Consider the following 19,410-nt stretch of genomic DNA (forward strand, 5'->3'; position numbering starts at 1 on the left):
TGCGTGGTAACAGGTGCTATAAAATTGCAGAGAGTAGATGGCAATTCTCTAACGTGGCTACCTTGTGTCAGCAGCCTTGTGGTCCTGTTCTCTCTCCCTGCTCAGAAGTGATGTGAATAAAGTGGAGGGAAGTCCATTTTGGTATCGGTAACACTTCTGAGGTGAGAGAGGATTTGCAGAACCACAGATTCTGGGGAAAGTCAGGTTGACAGGGACCTCAGGAGGTCATCTGCTCCAAACCCCTTCAGAAAGCAGAGACTGACTGATGGGTGCAAGCTTCAGTTTATCTGCAGGATGTAAGGTTAAGGTGGCCATTGTGAGATTCACTTATTAGGACATCTGCAATAAAGACCTCGCCACCTGAGCCAGCTCCCTGTACTGTATCTGAGGTCAGCAGAGAGAAAAGGGCGTGACAAAGGCTTTTTCCCTGCTTTGGAGTAGCTGAGTCAGCTGCAGTCAGATGAATATCACCCGGAAACTCATACCCATGGCGTATTTCTTGCTGTTTTATGATCAATGGTAACAGGGAAAATGGCAGCACGAGAAAAATACCTTTGCATGAAAAACCTAGAATGAAAAGAAATAAAAGCTCTTTTTTTCTTTTTTTTTTTTTTTCTTTCTTCTTCTGTCTTTCTCCTCCTTCTGGTTGATCAACAGCCTGGGTGCAGATGAGCCACTTGCCGTGCCTACCCCCTAGCCCAGCCCCTGGGGAGATGCAGCCCCCCAGGATGGTGGGGAGGAAGCGAGGGCGGCCCCCGCTCCAGCCAGCGCCCATCAAAGTGGCTGCTCACAACCTCTACTCAGCACCAGCTGGTGCTTTGCCAGTCGTGAAGATCCCAAAGAAGAGAGGGAGAAAACCTGGGTACAAGGTAGATACACAATTTTCACACTCCTTCTAGACCTCCTGATTATTTTAATAAATTTTTTTTCCTAGTATTTCAGGCGAAATGCAGGAAATGTAAAGTTGTGCAAGTGTGGGGCAGAGCAATCAAAAAAAAACAAAGTAAAAGAAACTGGTTTCTCTTCTAACTGAGATGGTGAAAAATAGAGGGAAATTAGTTTTTTTAAGTCTACAGTTACTTTAATTCACATTGTTTGAAAATAACCTGACTCCCACAGTGTTGTGTGAGATGGCTGCACAACTTTATGCAGCAAGTTTCTTATTTGTCACTTTTTTCTTCTCTCTCGCTAGCAGTGATTTAGAAATGAAACAAAAATAAAAGAGAAGGAAAAGAACACAGGGGAGTGGGAGTAAAAGGAGAAAATAATTTTTTTTTAAAAGGATGTTTAAGAATTAATTAGATTTGAGTTTCTGATGAAATGGTGGTTTTGATTATTTGTCTGCTCACTGTGGGGGAAAATCATGCCTATTTCTCAATGTGACAAGGCAGGGGGGCAAAGCTAAAGAAAGTAAGAAACCCTGAGCAGCATCCTTAGCCCTTTATGTGCAGTCGGTGGGCTGGGGCACTGCTGTCTGGCACTTGAACAGCTAGGTGAAAGTGCAGAGGAACTGCAGAGGGAAATGATGCCCTGGTAGGCTCAGCACTTTCAGGAGGAGGGCCCCTGTTATTCCTAAGGCTAGGTGAAAATGTGACTGTGGTACTGAGGGGAAGTGATTCTGGGGTGTGAAAATGAGCCCCACTGCAGAGAGGGGTCTATCAGTAGATTGCTCCATTATTCTCTCCATCTCTGCCCACAGCCAGCCAGAGGCTCTGCACATGTTTGCTGCTCATGTTACTTGTTTTTTAACAGGAACAGATGCAGACATGCACAAAGTGAAAAATAGTATGTGCTTTCATATCCCACATTTCACAAAACACTGAAGTACGTGTCCCAGGCTTAGCTTGGACACAGAGCTCTGTTTTGGGCCATTGCTATAAATGCTGTGGTAATCCTGAGAGGGACTGCCTGAGCCTGCTGTCTGGTTGGCTTTGCTTGGCCTCTGCTGTTGTATCATTGCTGTTACCAAAGTTCAGGCTTTTCAGAGGAAACAGGAAACTGCAGCTGGAACTTTCCTTGCCATGCAAGGTCTGTTTTCAGCACACACTGAAGCACACTTCAAAATATGGTCCCATAGCAGAGAGGGCTGTAAAGTAGGGAGAGCATGGAGAGACATGGGAGGAGGCAGAACCTGAAGAGAAAGCACTAAGGGCTGAGGTACTGCTACAGCAGATGCTATAGCTGGGGAAGCAAAGGAGTGGGGGATTCTGAAAATGGGATGCAGAGAGGTGATGAGAAGGGCTTGCCTGGAAAAGAGAGGAGAGAGGAGGGAGATTGGAGGATGGGAGGCAGAAGGTTGGGTATGAGGTCAAAAGGAGAGAAGGGCAACAATAAGGGTAGCCTGCTCTAGGTAATGCCCAAACGTAAGGAGCTGAGACATTTGGTTTCTATTTGAGCTCAGCCAGCAGCACTCTAAATGGGGCCTTGCTGCCTCCCAGGAACGGGGAGAGACCCAGGCAGCACCCAGGGTCAAGACCTTCTCCAGGGAAGGCTGGGGTAGGCTCTGTGCATGCATTGCTTGTGTTACTCACTTTTCTGTTTTGCCATCAGATTAGTGGTTTGCTAAATGTCACAATGACCTTGTATGCAGAGTTTTGGCAGGCCCCATCCCTTCTGCCCTTAGTCTCGCTGACCTCTGTTTCTCACTCCTGCATTTACATTTGATTTGTAATTTCATAAGAATAATGAAGCTGTGGAGTGTATTCTGTTCCATCCTAAATGCACCCATCCACCTCTGAAAAAGCCTTTAACCAACCACCACATATTTATAGGTGGGAGAAGTATAAAGGGAGACTTACACTTCCCAAAAACCTGCAGTAACATTGTGCTTCAGACCTGGGTGGTGGCTGAGCACTTGATCATTGTTGACCTCTTTTCTGCTGAAGGGAAGCTCTTCCCCCTGCTGGGTACCACATACACCCCCTCTCTGTCCCCAGGGACTTAGCAAGGAGGCGACAGCATCTCTTCTTTGGTAGTGAATGTGGGATGGAGTGACTTTTTGGTAGCAGCGAGTAAAAAGGCATTGTTATGGCTTAGCAGTTTGGGCAGACCAAAAATCAAGGGACAGAATTATTCTCTATTAGCACCATCCCCCCCCAAAAAAAAAAACAAAAAAAAAAACCAAACAAAAAAAAAAAAACCAAAAAAAAAAAAAAAAAAAAAAAAAAAAAAAAAAAGAAGAAAAAAGAAGATAACTAAAGACTAAAGACTAAAAGACTAAAGACTAGAGACTTTAGGTTGGAAATTAAAAAAAAATGTAAAGATTTACTAGCACAGGGGAAAGGCAATAACATAAGAGATAAAGCAAAAAATTACAAATATATACTCTCATATATAAACATATCCAACCCAATCTCGATGGCAGCAGGGATAGGTGCCTGAGGGCCCTTGTGGCAGGGCAGACTCACGAGGGGGGGTCCATGGCTCTTCCCAGCCCCCAGCAGATGTGGAGTCTGAAGAGCACGTGGGGAGCCGGGGGTACAGGATCGCAGAGGAACAGCAGCCAAGCAAGGAGTGGGTGAGAGAGAGGAGGGACTGCCAGTCTGCATGACCTTGATAGAGTATGGGTAGGAAATGGGAGGGAATAGACCCCTCTGTGTTCCACCCCTCTCAGAGTCTGAAAGTCCTCCTGCTTTAGTCACTCATACTGAAACTATGACAGGTATCCTTTTATAACCCATAGCTTAAGTTTCTGGAGCTGATACCCATGAGCTGCAGAATCCCTGGCACCTGCCCAGGAGCTGTTTATTTGTGCTATAGGATTCACACAACGAAACCATGCTTTCTGTGAGGCATCTTTGTGTGCTCAGCTGAAGTGAACTCCTCTCCTTCACAAACACTTCCCCAGGGCAAGTCGAAGATCGCTTTTTTTTTTTTTTTTTTTTTTCATGGGGAACTCTAAGCTGATTTAATTAGCTCGCTAATTGTATGACTTTCAGATACCATGAGACTTAAATGCATTTTAAAAAATTACTCCCTGCCCAGATGGCAGACGACCAAATTCTTTATAGCAACCAGATAGCTGAATTATTACAGAACAGATGGAAAAATACTTCTGAATTTTTAGCAAACTAGGAATTTACAGCCTAGATTTAAATTTATTTTGACGGAGATGTGAATAACAGACATTTTTAATCACATGATCTTTATAGCCAGATGACCCTTTGGCTGTTTTCATTGATATTAGAGCAAATATCTGCATCTTCGTAGAACGACATTTCAAGTCCTTTTCCTTCAGTATCCTGTTTATTTGTGACAGCTTTGGTTATAAAATTTCATCATCTGTTTTTCCAAAAACTGTTTGTACCTGATGCGGAACTGTTTCCCATAAACCGCTACATTTTCCTGAAATATAACATTCTTTCTGACTGTATAAATCTCATTAGGAAAAAGCCTATCCTGGCAGCTGAGATGTGGTTAGTAGATGGATGGTTTTTATTTCTCTGGCTGTAAGTGAGGGGCAGCCCCAAAGAGCCCCCTGGAAAGCCTGTATGAGGGGAGTTAGCATCCTGGGGGGACCGGTGGTTTTAGAGGACAGCTCAGTGACGTGTGTGTGGGACAGTGCTGTGACAAAGACCCCCACATCCTTCCCAGGGGGCAACAAAGCAAGGGCCCCCAGCCTTGGGCTGCCCAAGGAGAGACTGTGCTCCCCTACTACCACAGCAGCTCCGTCCTGGGGATGTGTCCCCAGCCCAGGGTGAGCAGTCAGCCAGGACCTTGCAAGCTCCTGGCACGTAAGGTGGGTAGCAAGAGTTGCCCTGTGCAGGACAATTAGCAGGTAGAGTGACAATTTCTATTACAGGGTGCAGGCTCCCCTGCTGCCTTAGAAGTCACTACTAATGATGACAAATAAGCAGTCAGTGTTTGAACACACTGGGGCCAAAATTGAAGAGACAACAATAAAGTGCCCTGCTTAGCTGTTGCTCCTGTGATACAGCCTTGGATTTCAAGGCTGTCTATACTACTCTTAAGGTTACCTGCCTCACCACAAAACATTTAGGGGGTGTAGGAGGCTGTGTGCAGGCTCCCCTCCATCATTTGCTGTCTGGAAGAAAGGTATTGCATGACACCAGAAGAAAAGGTGAGAAGGACCTTGGACTATGTTTAGCCTTTGCCAGCACAGCACTGGCCTCTCTCTGCCTCAGCAACTGAACTGAAACCTGACTTGCCTGGTGCTGAGCCTCCTCACCCACAGCCACATGCACAGGGAATTTGAAGTTCAGACAAGACCCCAAAACATGTACTCAGAAGCTCCCTGCTTCCCTGCTACAGGTTTAATGTACCTTTTGCCCAGTATTGGAAACCCACGTGGCAGGACCAGGCTGGCCCAGGTACTCATGTTGGTGCACATCTGTGGAGACTGGCGCTGGTTTTTTTTAGTAGAAGCAAAAGCTCTTGTGACCAGGAGCTACCTCTGCCCTGTTGGCTGGAAGGACATGGGCATGTGGGGATGGGGTGAACCTCAGCCTTTTTTAGCAAACGTCAAGGGCATAAGGGACAACCAGTACAGTGGAATTAGGAGCCATAAAGACCTATGATCTTCACTGCTTTTTTAATTTTTTTTTTCTTTTCATGTTCATGAGCATGTTCTCTCCATTGCCAAGCTCTCAATCGGTCAACTGGGTTGACTGATAGCTTGGCTATTTCCAGAGAAGAATCAGTTCAGTAAAAGGCATCTTTATATGTAGCATTTTGAGCTTTACACTCAGTGATATTCAGGGACTATTCAGGTTTTCAGTGCCCAGGAGGTATTTGTGTTTGCTATTATACTATCTCCTGTAATCAGGCATTGTTTTATTTTGATCTAATGAAGGTGCATTCTCTGCTACCCCTAATAAAATGGCATTTATCCGTATCCAGAGAATGTAGAATACATACTATTGCAATTAAGTTTGCAGTAAACTGTTAACTAAACCAGCAAACCTCTAAGAAAGAGCTTACAAGATAGAAAGTGTGTACAGGTCTCACCCTCTGTTTATTTGCCCAACTTCAAGGATGACAGAACAGGTGGAGAAAGAGGTCTACTGGGCACTGCCCCACCTCTACTGGGCTGATGGTGCTAGTGGGCAATGCCCACTCAGACTGTGCACAAGGCTCCAGGGCTGGAGAGGAGGGGACCTCTGTGCCTGTGTTTGGAGCCACAGGTCTGTGAGCCAGTTATGTTGTTAAGGAGCCAACATGCAAGTGAAACAGAAGTTACTAGGTGTGCTGTCTCCAAAACATTACCCACACAGATGTGTGCATATGCACACATATATTTATATATACATATATAAAAATATATACAGGTGTATATGTACACCGTTATACATCTGTATATATCTTTCTATGTGTGTATATACTGTGTGCAAGCACACTCATATATATATGCATTTAAGATATATGTGTATGATCCAAAGCAAGCCCACGAGCCTAGCAGGAGCTACACAGATTTTTGTAATGCCATCCTCCTTCACCACAGAAAAGTGAGCCATTGATTTGTTGATACAAAAAAAACAACAAATCATGCTGCTTCTCCCCTTCTCACCTTGTATAAACCCCAACTGGATGGGGACCTTGATTTTTGAAACAGCATTTCCTCCTATTTATTTTTCTTGCTTGGAAAACAAACTGACAGCACTGTTGTTGGTGTTTTCTGACCCCAGTCTGAAGGCAAGACAGCCCTACAAAACCAGGACAACACAGGCAGGTGAGGACTGCTGATAGGCAGGGGCCAGCTCAGGGTCCTACAGCTGCCATATAGCAAGAGATCAAATCCATGGTTTGTCACAGATTCACTTATTCAACATTTTCTCCCTTGTTCAAGAGTGGAGGCAGTGCTACCATGTAGATGTGGTGCCTGGCACTCTGAGACAGGTATGATCCAGTCTTTGCCCCAGGCACTGAACTGCAGAGGATGGTCCTTGGATAAGGAGCCACCTTTCATTGCCTTCCAGGCATATTGTGGCCTCTTTCCACAGTGGCCGCTATAAGGGAAACTACTGGTTGCGTAAAGAAGCAAGTTTGGGAAGGGCTTGCTGGAGGCCTGGCAGGCAAAAATTACACCCATCTCAGCAAAGTGGCCATATTTTTGTTTTGGTTTGGTTTGGTTTGGTTTGTTTTTTTTAGTTTTGATGGGTACCATTCTAGCATAAGTGCTACTGAAAGAGAGACCCTGAATTCTCTCTTATTCAAGCCCTTGCTGGGATAAGCCAGTAACTGGGGGATGATACAAACTCCTAGAGACTTAATGATTAAAATCTCCCTTGGATGGTACCAAGTCCAACAGCCTTTCCTATCTCTTCCCCAGATTTCTGTTTTACACTTTCACTGGCTCAGAGACTGTTATTTTAGACAGCTATAATATAAAAATGGACAAAGTGAATCTTTTTCATAGAATCATAGAGTGGTTTGGGTTGGAAGAGACCATAAATTTCACCTAGTTCCAACCCTGCTGCAAGGTCAGGGACCCCTGCCATTAGACCCGGTTACTCAAAGTCCCATCCAACTTGGCCTTGAACACTTCCCTGGGCAACATGTTCCAGCGTCTCTTCACCTTCATAATGAAGAATGACTCCCTAATGTCTAATCTAAATCTGCACTCTTCCAGTTTTAAGTCATAGCACTTTATCCTCTCACTACATGTTCTTTTAAAAAAAGTTCCTCCCCAGCTTTCTTGTAGGCCCCCTTCAGGTACTGGAAGGCAGCATTTATGCAAAATGACTTCTACTCTCTTCTCTAGCTGTAGGCAGTGGTCTGCCTTCATTCCTACCTAAAATAAAATATGCTTTGTACATTATTTCCAGCTTTGGCTTAAGCCCTGAGAGAAACAATACTCTGAAAATCTAACAAGGCTAAAAACTACTTTTCTTCTTATCCTTGTCACTTAAAGTATTTTTACCTTTGATTACTGAAAGACAGTAACAAAATCACCTGCCAGAAGAACAGCTCATGGTAGTATATGTAAATATATAAACAAGCCAGACACATACTTGGGTGCCTGCTTTCTTTTATGGCAAAAGGAAAAGCAAAAGTGGTAATATCGGGTAAAAATAATGAAAATTTAAATTTTTTAAGACTTTCAAAATTTTGAAGACCTGATCATCACTTGACCACTGTGATGTTTTCAGCTACTAGCAGTGTAAAGACATAGTGATACTGCACCATAAATTTCCATTTTGTTGTACTTCTCTGAGCTGGGTTGCATATCACAAAGACTGCCGGGTGCGACAGTGCAGCAGTTTGTATTTACTACCTGGTAATAACACACTACAGACCTTGGTCTTAGCTTATATATATGGATGACAGCCCAAAGTAGCCCCTTGATGCCACTGGATTTATACAAGATTTATACCCCTGTAACAAAGAGCAGAATTTGACCCTAAATTACGACGTAGTTAAGCATCCCATGATTCTGAATTGCAGAGAATTGTTTACACCCACGTGAAATGGGTCATAAAATGCAATTGCGCTGATTTGTTAGAGTGCTAGACCCAATTTGCTCAGGTGTAAATAACTACCCAGTGGGTGGCATAATATTTGCATCCTGTAACTTTAGGCATTGCTGTCTGCTGCAAATCAGCCAGGTTTGAGGTTCCAGTATCCTCCTGGGAGCAGAACGGATGCTCCTGGCCTGGGGAAAGTGATGCAATAGCAGATTGCTAATGAGTGGGAGTTCATGGGGAGTGACATACACAGAATAAAATCGGGGTATCTTGTGGGTACTTTCATTACTCAACCAGTTATATTTTGCAGCTGAAGTCTCGTGTCCTGATGACTCCCTTAGCCATCTCCCCGCCGAGAAGCACACCAGAGCCAGATATTAGTTCCATCCCCCAGGATGCAGCTACGATACCCAACTCGGCCACGCCGCAGGCTCTCACAGGTACCCAGCCCTAAATGCTCCTTGGTCAAGGGGTGAGCAGGAACCGTGGACTGACAGCAAGATGCTTTGCTTTCCAGAGTGGGTGGAGCTGGTTAAATCAGGGTGTTTGCAGATGAGACTGGTGACCAGTCATGCAGGACAGGGAAGTCCCACAAAGCTGTTATTTTGACTGCCTTGTGTCAAGTTTAGTGGAGATGTCTGTCCATTCCTCTTGAAATGCAGACATTAACATCCCATGAATGCTACTATTTTATACCCAGAACTCACCCCACCAGAGGCATTGCAATGACCAGACTAAACCCCAGTGTGAACATGAAGCATCTGTTACAGCTGTGGGGAGAGGGATGGAGGAGCCACAATCTGATTGTAGGCAGGGTTACCAGCACATAAACCCTAATGTCTTACCACAGCAGTAGACCTGGTCATTTCTAGGTGCATTCAGGGAAAAAACCAGCCTTATTCTTTTATGGCTTATATTACCAGAAGTAACATAGGTCAATGCCTTTAAACTGATGTAAATGAGAAGAGAATCAACAAGACAGCTGATTTATCTTGAGTTTTCAGCAAAGAAAAGGATTAGATAACATTAGAATCTAAACACAACACATAAATCCCATTATTTCTTAGCTGGGATGCACAGAGGAGAAGTTTTCCATCTGCTCTGGTAACAGAATGATACTAAACGTAGTGACAGTGACGATAAAAATATATTTCATTCTCATTTATCCTTTCACATGCAAAGACTGCAAAGCACTTGACAGACACCAGGCAAGCTGTGTTTCTTAGCATTGCTCTGAGTAGTGTGTCCAGTGTTGCTTTCAAAGGGGGACAGAAAGGCAGAGTCTTACAAGCCCAACTAGCTCACCAGGATGGCTGCAGAGGCTCCTTGGGTCAATTTGTCCTGCACCTCTGTCTGCCCATCCTCATGCCACCAGCACCTGTCCTCTCAGCACCTTCCCAGCAGCACACATAAGCTCCCACCAGAGCAGGGTTTGTAGGAGGTGGAAGCAGACTCAAGCCAATTTTACCTCCCTATCTGCTCCGAAAGGACCACAGGGGCCCTTGCTCCCCCCTGAAGGACCTAGCATGCTGGTTGCAGAGTCCATCTGGCAGTCAATCCCCAAACAAAACTGGTGGCTTGTCACAGCAGAAGCCACATCCTGAAGACTCAGTGAGGTTCGGTACAGTGGCACCCCAGGAAAGCTGCACCCTGACAGCTCCCTGCAATTCATGCATGCTGCTGCTGTCTTTCAGTGCATCACCCCTTTGTTTGTTTGGCACTTGGAAGGTGTAAAGCACTATGTAATGATAACTATGATTGCTATTATCCTTCTCTTTACTCAGGATGTACTGCTTGAACCCCGTCTGCTGTGCAGTGAGAGATGGGATAGTGGAGTGAGCCATGACAGTCGCACTAGATTTTCATTACAGTGATGCAAACTGTAAATTATTTCCAACTTTACACAGCTGTCATCATGTCCTCCACTCCACTTGATGGGTTTTTTTGCCACATATCTGATTTCTGTCAGAGGATAGTGTTATATTGTCTGAGAGATGACAGCTCGAGCACACTCAGCTAGCTATTACAATACATCTCACTTTAGCCTGACTCTAGGCTGTGTCTTAGTCGCCCTTAGTTACCACAGCATTATCTCTGCTTTCTTCAAGGTGTAGTTAGTCTCAGCCAAGCTTAAAATAAGTCTGTGCTAGAGAGGGGATATTTTGGCTATGGCTAATGTCATCTGGGAAAACTTCCTTTGCAGGCAAAGACATATCAGAGGAGGCATGCAGGTCTTGGCTACGGGGAGGCTGGGGCATCCTTCATGGCCCCCCTGTGCATCACAGTCATGCAGCTGTGGTCCCAAGTTAGGATTTAGCACTGCACATGTTGTACAGTTTCCCTTGAGGTGAGGCAGTCTGCAGAGTGCTGGGTTGGACATGGAGGGTCAGGAAGCTCCCAAAGACCTGAGTCTCTGCCATTGCACCATGCAGCTCAGCACAGGAACTACAGATGCAAAAAGTCAGGAGCAGCAAGGTCTCCCAAAACTCATCTCAGAGCAGTGCTTCTCAATGAATCAGTCCCAAGATATATTAGAGAAAAAAAATAAGTCAAAAACACACCTGGAGGTTTTGTAAGATCAGCCCTGCTAGTCAGTGCCCTTCACTCCCTGCACATGTTTTCCGGTCATGGACAAGGTAGACTGCAGTACACCACAGGCACACACAGGAGCTTCTTTAGTTCCATGTGGTTTATCCTCTCCTTAGACACGAAACAAAGGTCCAAAATCCACTCACTTCACAGATCAGTGATCAGTGCAGGGCTGTGCCACCCCAAATGGCAGCGACTCACTGGTGAGTTGAAAAGCTATGTGAAATACAAAGGTCATCAGAGGGCTGGAGCACCTCTCCTATGAAGACAGACTGAGAGAGTTGGGGTTATTCAGTCTGGAGAGGAGAAGGCTCCGAGGAGACCTTATTGTAGCCTTCCGGTATCTGAAGGACCTACAAGAAAGATGGTGAGGGACTTTTTAGGATGTCAGGTAGTGATAGGACTTGGGGGAATGGATTCAAACTAGAGGAGGGTTGATTGGGATTGGAAGTTAGGAAGAAGTTCTTCACCATGAAGATGGTGAGACACTGGAAAAGGTTGCCCAGAGAGGTGATGGAAGCCCCATCCCTGGAAGTTTTTAAGGCCAGGCTGGATGGGACTCTGAGCAACCTGATCTAGTGGGAGGTGTCCCTGCCCATGGCAGGGGGTTGGAACTGGATGATCTTAAAGGTCCCTTCCAGCCCTGAAAATTCTATGGTTCTGTGAAATAAATAGAAATGTGTACAGCCAGTATTCACTAGGATGCTCTCAGGGGTGCTGTGTAACTGACTTGTTGGGATCTTTTTGTGTATCTACAGTCTGCATTTACATCAACAAACAAGCGAACCTGGGGCCATACCTCGACAGGAAGAAAGTGAAGCAGCTCCCAGAACACTTTGGGCCGGAGAGGCCATCGGCAGCCCTGCAGCAGGCTGTCCAGGCCTGCATCAACTGTGCCCTCCAGCAAAAGGCTGTCTTCTCTCTCATCAAGCAGGGCTATGGAGGCGAGACCGTGTCAGGTAAAGCATTTTTGGAAGGGGTTTGTGGCCACTCAGAAAGTGCCTGGAGTCCTAACGTGGTCCCCCATACTGACTGTTCCCCCTGTCCCATTGCCTCCTGGGGCTGCAAAGGAAAACCTGCCAGGAGTTCAGCTGCTGATGTGGCCTCTGCTGCAGCTCCTGAGCCACAGGAATTGCAAAAGTCCCATGGCAATGCCTAGCACAGCAGCATTGTACAAACACTTCACAGAGAACTGGAGATCAGAGGGAACTTCTCAGGAGCATCTCAGGTCCATGCAGTGACACGTCTCACTGCATCCTAATGAGTCTCCCATATCTCTCCCTCAGACTCCTGGCCTGGCTCTCAGACTGAACATGAACTTTTCTTCCAACCGCAGCCAGACTTTTGTGTCACAACACTGGTTTAGCACAGGGGGAGGCAGTGTGAATGAAATTACGGGAATATGGGAATGATGGTCTCCAGTGAGCTGTCACAGATGAGTCAGGCATGAACACGAAGCCAAGGACCACAAGTCCAAACAGTTCTGCAGGGATCAGAGCATTTCAGCTGTGCCATCGGGACCTTCTTGTGTGAGAGCACAAGCTCTGACCTTCTATGCAGTGTAAAAAACCTTTCTCCCCCTGCTTTAGTTCTCTTTAGTCACAGGTGTGCCTTCTCTGAGGGACATCAGAAATACTCTAAGAATGAGCCAAAATTTTTCACAGAAACACACAACTGACTCACATTAACTCAAAGCTTAATCTTTGCCTGGTTCTGCTCTGTGTGTATGATTTTCATTACAAGCAGAATAACGTTGAGTCTGCCAAACCCCTTGGTCTCAGTTCTTCTGAGCTGGCTTAGCTTCAGGTACCTGAGCTACAAGCACCTGGTCAACATTGCTTCCAGCTTCATGTCTCTTCTAATCATCGAGGAGGGGCGAATTGTCTCCTACTCATGGTGTGGCTCTAAGATTACAGCTCATTCCCAGACCAGCAGCAGCACAGACAGATTTTGTCATGGGCTTTCCAACCTCCCCATTTCCTGGCTCACAGATGCTGGAGCATGATTCCTTAGAGCAGCTCAGGTCAGTGGGAAATCTCTGAAGTTATCCCAAGCATTATAAGCCTAACATTGTAATTTACTCTTTAGTAAGTACTGGAAGCTGTAGGAGTGGAAAAAAATTTCCAGGTGGTGGAGTTTAGGCAGCCATATCACGTAGTCCTCCCTGCAAACCTGTTGACACCTGAATGTGTCCTGCTACAACTGATCCTGGTGGGTCTATTGTGACTGTTGCACCTCTGTCATGGCTGGGACTTGTGCCTATTTTGATTCTCCCTGACAGCTTTGCCCAGGAATTTTAATTAATGCAGCCCAGGATAGGGCTGGTCTATCTGAATTCCAGGTAGACCGCAACTGCTAACTTTTATTTGCCTATGAATGCAATTAAATCTGTAAATAAGATGCACAATGAGGCTGCTAGCCCTTTCCTTCAGTACAGCCCTGATACCTTTTATCCATTCACAGCCATGTCTTAAATTCCCGTCTCCCTGTTATCTTCTAAAACCTTGGGTATTGCTGAAGTCAGCCTAATAGCCCATCACTGGCTAAATCTCTTTCTTTCCCCTTCCATAGGCCAGAGTATCATAATTGCCTCCTTCCAATCACACAATACTCTTTTCAGTTGGATGCATATATTAGAAATCCTTGCGCTGCTGGCCATGCCAGTCAGCATCTTTCAGGACTCCAGTGGGAAGGTGATCTGGGACACAGAAACTCACCCCTATAAATTCCTCTGGATTGTTTTGTACATAGGTAGGGTAATTTCTGTAAAATATTTTAAGACATACCAATGTTGTGTGAAATAGCTCCCATTGCTCTCATCCTTCCTCCTGCCATGCATCCCCAGGTGTTGAATTGCTCCTGCTTGCTTTCCAGTTTCAGCTTCTTTTGAGGGGAAGCAGCATCTCCTGAACCTGCTGGTAGTCAACAGCATTGGGTACGTCCTGCGCTTCCTGAAGAAGTTCTGTCGCAGCCTCGTGTGTGACAATCTCTTCAGCAACCAGCCCTTCCAGCAGTACAACACCGTTTCAGAAAGCCCAGAAGTGTATGAAAACAGAAGGATGGAGGCAGGTAAGCTACTTGATCCACTTGGGCTCAAGATTTCACAGGACTAAATAAATTACTGTCTTTTTTTGATGCTATACTGTCTATGCTGGAGAACTGCAGGTTCCTGCTGGATCTTTCTGGAGGGAGGCAGTGTGCTCATTTGCAGTATTTTTGCCAGTGGCTAGAGAGGAGGTTTTCAGGTGAAAACCACTGTGTTGAAGAGCACCCCTGTGTTGCCAGGGCTAATTCTTTAATTATTTTATAGCTCTTCATTTCTTTTTCTCTTTTCCTAAGGAAACAAGACTTCTATGATGCCATTGTTTCTGTCAGTTCTCTCCTGTAACTTTCTGCCTCTGTAAGTGTACCCGACCCTGGGGTAGAAGCCTCAAAGGCATGAAGTTCACTCAAGTTTCAGGCAAGCAGGAAGGTAGAGGAGAAATTTCTCTCTCCATCTAACTTGACCACAATATTAAGCACTGGAGGATCCCCATGGACTACCAAGACTTCTCTGCTTGCAGATCTGATACAGAGTGCTTGCTGCTTATTCCCACTTCCTAGACCCCTTGCTTAAGCTTGGCTTACTGGCTTCAGCAAAAGGTGTGAGGCTGGGTGAATGTGTGGACCCCAACCCACACTCCATGTCACCTTGGCATGAATAAGAAATCACCCCTGCAACAGGCACTGCCCCAGCACTTCATTACTTGTGCTTCATGCCTTGCATGGTGCTTGTTTTAAGGATCACCTGAAGAGATCACCTGCAAAGCAGCACCATCTGCCTTCACTTGAGGAGACCTCTTACCAGGTGCAGAGAGAAAGCCACTTGCAGCAATCCAGTTTTGGATCAGTGCCATTAGCATAAATCTAAGGTAGCATTACCAGTAAGATCCTAAGCGTGTGCTTTGCACACCAAAACTGGGAGTGGGCTGTACACACATTTCAAAAATTGCCTTTTTGTGCAAAGAAATCTAGCTGCTGCCCTTACACATAAGGGAGTAAAGGCAGGAACCCAGATTGAAACAAATAATAATTTTTTTGTTCATTTGGACTAGGGCATTTCCAGCAACCTGAATGTTTTTGAGGGGTCAAGGGATTTCTGTAGCACCAAGTGTGTGCATCCCAGGAGGCCTGGCATTTGCATTTGCATTTTAATTTGCATTTACATTTACTTTTGCATGGCAAAGCTGTATGTGGGAAGCAACTCCTCAACTGGAGTTTTTACAGTGGCTGTTGCACTCCAAGCATCCTTCTCCCCACACCATTCCCACCAACTCTGCCCAGCCACTGAGGAAAGGGCAATACACTATTTATGCCCCAGACCAGGCAGGAGGCAGCATGGGCTGGGTAGCCTGTGTTAGTCAAGGCTAGTGATGGCCTAGGCTCTCCTCTGCCTAAAAATGAGATGGAGGAAGAGACAGTGGCTCTTGGGTCTTTTAAATCTCTATCACCAGCAGCACTGCAGAACAGTAGAGAAGCAGTGAAATAGCTGAGGGTAGTGGTTATGCACAAGGGTTAAAACTCTCTCATAAGGCTCCAGCTTGCTCACCCTAGGGCCTGATATCTGCTGGCCTGCTAGGCAGAGAGCTGTAGCATGGGTCACCATCACCTACAGAGAGTTGGGTACTCCCCTGTTGAAGTGAGGATGCAGGAGAGTTGATGGAGGAGCCATGTAGCCTTGTAGTCAGGGTGGCTGTGATGAGCAGTGCCTTATCCTGGGTCACTGGGTGCTCAGGTAGCTCTCTGAGCTGGCAGCCCCAAAAGGAGACTCCTTCCACCAAAGATTAGCAGAAATATGGCGAGACAAGATTTGAGGACACTAAGCTCTGCTGACCACTGATGGGGTATACCAAATCTGTGGAACTCAGGTTACTGTGCCAAAGCCTGCCCATGGGCTTGGGGGTGGCTGGAGGAGGGCTCAGCATCTTTACTAGCTAACCCCCTGCCTGCAATGATGTGGGGCCCAGGATGGTTACAGTGCAGCCAGGTAGTTGTTTGGAAAATCCACCTACAGGACTGCTGCTCAACCATAGAATGCACACAAAGGCACAGAAGGACGAATTGCCTCTGCCTCAAAAAGCCCTTGGAATGAGAAATTTTGGAGAGGGGAAAAGCTGAAAGCTGCCTCTTCCCCAGGGCAATCTGTGCCCAGCTCAGGAGCTGTCTGCCTGTGGCTGTGTAGCAGAGGAGCTGGCGAGGTGGCCTCACACCCTGCACTCAGCCAGAGCCAGGCAGACACAGAATATTCGTGTTCATCACATCAGGCTCTATTTAACAGCTGTTTGCACCAGTGCAATAACTCCAGTTTTAGGCACGGGCTTGAGCCACTGAGTCTACAGTTTATGCCAAAATCTTCCCTCCCCCATTCTCTGCAGCAGGGTCAGCAGGGGGGACCTCTGCCACATGGGGTTTCCCTGTAGAGGTACTAACAAGGAGGACAGTAGGAGCTCTTCTCACAGATGGGTCTGTGAGGGCACCTATTAGGATAGAGCTCACATGGAAGGAGCAGGGACATAATAAAGCACCAGAGGAAGCCATGCAAAGCAGCCACATTTTTCATTGTTTCTGTTCTCCAGCTTGTAATCGAGATGTTCTTTCTTTTAAAATCACGTACTTTTCACCCCCTGTGTACCAATGAATTGAATACATGTATTGACTTCAGTGCAGTTACCCTTGATTTATGCTGGCAGAAGTGAGAGGAGAAGCCAGCATCGTGTCCAGTCATATTAATCCACTTACACCATACAGGACTCACCTTTTAGCCTTGCCCTGAAGCACATGCCCCTGAGCCATTATTCACCTGTGCTCACAGCAAACTGCCAGATGCTAATGGCTGTGTATAGTCCAGGTGGGATTTGTTGAGATATGCATATATCACTTACAACAATGTTTTATATTTCTAAGGAGTATGCAAGCACCAGTTTGCACCCAGCACCAGCCTCTGCAATGAGCTCTGTTGGCTCTGCATGACCCTCCCAGGACCTGAGCCCCCACACTCCACCTGCCCTGCCAGTGCCTCTCTCACCAGCACCCAGCAGCCCAGCACATGGAGAGAAGGTCCCTTTCCTGCCCTCTCCCAATGCCTGTGGCCTCTCAGCCTTGTCTTGGCACGTCTAGGGACATACCCCACAGCTCTTTCTTCTCTTTCAGCTGTGATGGGACTTTCTGGCTCATGAGAGCACTTTGTGGGGAGCAGTTTTGGCATGACTCCAAGGACTCCATCTGGGAAGTGCCTGGCTTCAGGTATACATTACAGCTAAACCTGAGATGTTACCTCTCCCCAAAGCACCTGGGTTCAAAGCATCTCTGGACATGCACCCCAGAATTTTCAATGAGAGTGGTAGTGCAGTTTGAACTAAAATGATGGCAAAATCTGAGTTAACTCTGCAGAAAATGCTCTGAGGTGTGTTAGGGCCTCCATGGATGGGAGGCAAACAGGGCAGGGATCCTGCAAAGTGCCTCCATCAACACCCTCAGCATTCAGCTTTCAGCAGTCCTCCCAACAGAGGCTTGGGTGTGCATGGGAAAGGGACATTTCTGGAGCTCCTACATACAGCTGAGGTGCTCCTTTGCAGTGTTAGACTGTTATTTTTTTTAGAGAAAATTGAATTTGCTGAAAAACTTCTTGCAGTTACACTGAATGAAGAAAAGTTTCTCTTAAAAAATGGTACACTGGCCTACACAGGAAGCATTAAACATCATAAGCATCTTCTTCTTTCCCTTTTGGTCAACTCTATGCTTCATCAGTGCCTCTGTAAGGTGGGCTCTTCCTATCTGCAAGCACTTGAAAAGCTGGTACAAGAAGTTCATAGAATCACAGAATCATAAAATCATCCAGGTTGGAAAGGACCTCTGAGATCATCAAGTCCAACCCTTGATCTATTACCATGGCACTGAGTGCCACATCAGTCTCTTCTTAAAAACCTCCAGGGATGGAGAATCCACCACCTCCTTGGGCAGCCCATTCCAGTTCCATGATTAAATGAAGTGCTATAGCAATGCACTGTAAAAGTGTGACTAGTAGGCAAGACACGAAGCCGGCAGCTGGATTTTGTCTGAGACTTTTCCATTAATTGTGTGAGCAAGTCACCCTTCTCTGCTGCTCCTTTATTTGAGCGTCTGTCTAAGGAGGGCAATAATTCTTGCCACTTGCAAAGCCTTTCTAAAACAGCAAGGAAAAAAAAGGAATAACATGATAGAAAATCACATATTATTACAATCAATATTTTCTGTTCCAAGCACCAAATAACAGCTCAGAAATTTCAAGCCCTGAGAGGCTAAGAAAAATGTTGTCTTTTCCCTTTCTAGTACTGTGGCTTGTTTAATCTTGTCTTGTTGCATGCTATGAGGAACTGTGCTCCTGGCTTCTCAGTGTGCTCAGAATAAATGGCTTTTAAGGCTATCAATAGCTGCGGTTCTCTCTAGCATTTAATTACCTGCAAAGGCCATTTATTGCCTCATATATTCCTCTACCATGAACATTATCCTTTAAACAATAAATAAAATATTAAGGTCACTCTTTAAAAGGGAGCAGAGGAACTGCACAAGCCATCCAACCACAGCAATGTCTAATTTAAAAAGTTTGTCTGGTCTTTGGGGCATTTGAATTGATGGCAGAGCCTGCAGTACAGCAGATAAAGGTTGGGATGGCTGCAGGCATTTCTTCCTTTCATCCTCCCGGATGCATGAGTCTGTGCATTCATCAGCAGGCTGGTGCCTGACACAGACCTGGTCCCAGAGCAGGGCACCCCACTGGGGACCTCCACACTGAGGTCCTGCCTGCATCTGGAGCTCCATCCCCAGCAGTGGCTTCCTGAAAGAAGGTGGTAACTCTGTGGTGTGGCAGAAAGAGAGACAACTGCACAGGGAACTGCATGTTGTCATTCAGAAACCTGGGGTGGGACAAAAGCAGTTTAGGATGGTAAAAGGAGTAGGAGGTAAAATCAGGAGGGTGAAAGAAAAGAGACAGGCATTTCATGAGAGACAGTCAGGGTTTCATGAAGGTGGTAGAGACTTGAGCATTCAGGGCCTTTAAACCTAGACCAGAAGAAACTAAGGGAATGTACACCAAGAGGCAAATCCTGACAGGAAGAAAAATAAGATGTGGATGGGAGAGATTAAATTAACCTGTGAAATAATTTGCCTGAACTCTATAAAACTGGCAGAACTCAATGAATTGCCCCTTCTGACCTTTAAGCTGTGTGATTACTGTTTGCTAACCCCCAAATGAAGAAAGAGTCCCTTTCTGTTCCTTTACATTTGTGAAATTGTATCTCCTTGTGGATGCTAAGCAATGAAGCCTTAAGAAGACATCCCTCCAGCAGTCAGCCCAAGGAAAATTCTTCTCCCCACCTTCCTG

The 19,410-nt window shown here is 45.9% G+C and overlaps 1 protein-coding gene across 1 annotated transcript in view; it reads left to right on the top strand.

The window, feature by feature from the left end:
• The first annotated feature begins 668 nt into the window (after positions 1–668).
• Positions 669–19,410, top strand: part of SCML4 (Scm polycomb group protein like 4) — a 44,530-nt gene continuing 25,788 nt past the window's right edge. The window contains exons 1-4 of the mRNA XM_008504018.2: positions 669–869; positions 8,734–8,863; positions 11,771–11,971; positions 13,887–14,081. Of these exons, the coding sequence (XP_008502240.2) occupies positions 669–869; positions 8,734–8,863; positions 11,771–11,971; positions 13,887–14,081 (727 nt within the window). The remainder of the gene's footprint in view (positions 870–8,733; positions 8,864–11,770; positions 11,972–13,886; positions 14,082–19,410) is intronic.

Source organism: Calypte anna, chromosome 3 (genome assembly GCF_003957555.1).
Source record: "Calypte anna isolate BGI_N300 chromosome 3, bCalAnn1_v1.p, whole genome shotgun sequence".
NCBI lineage: Eukaryota > Metazoa > Chordata > Aves > Apodiformes > Trochilidae > Calypte > Calypte anna.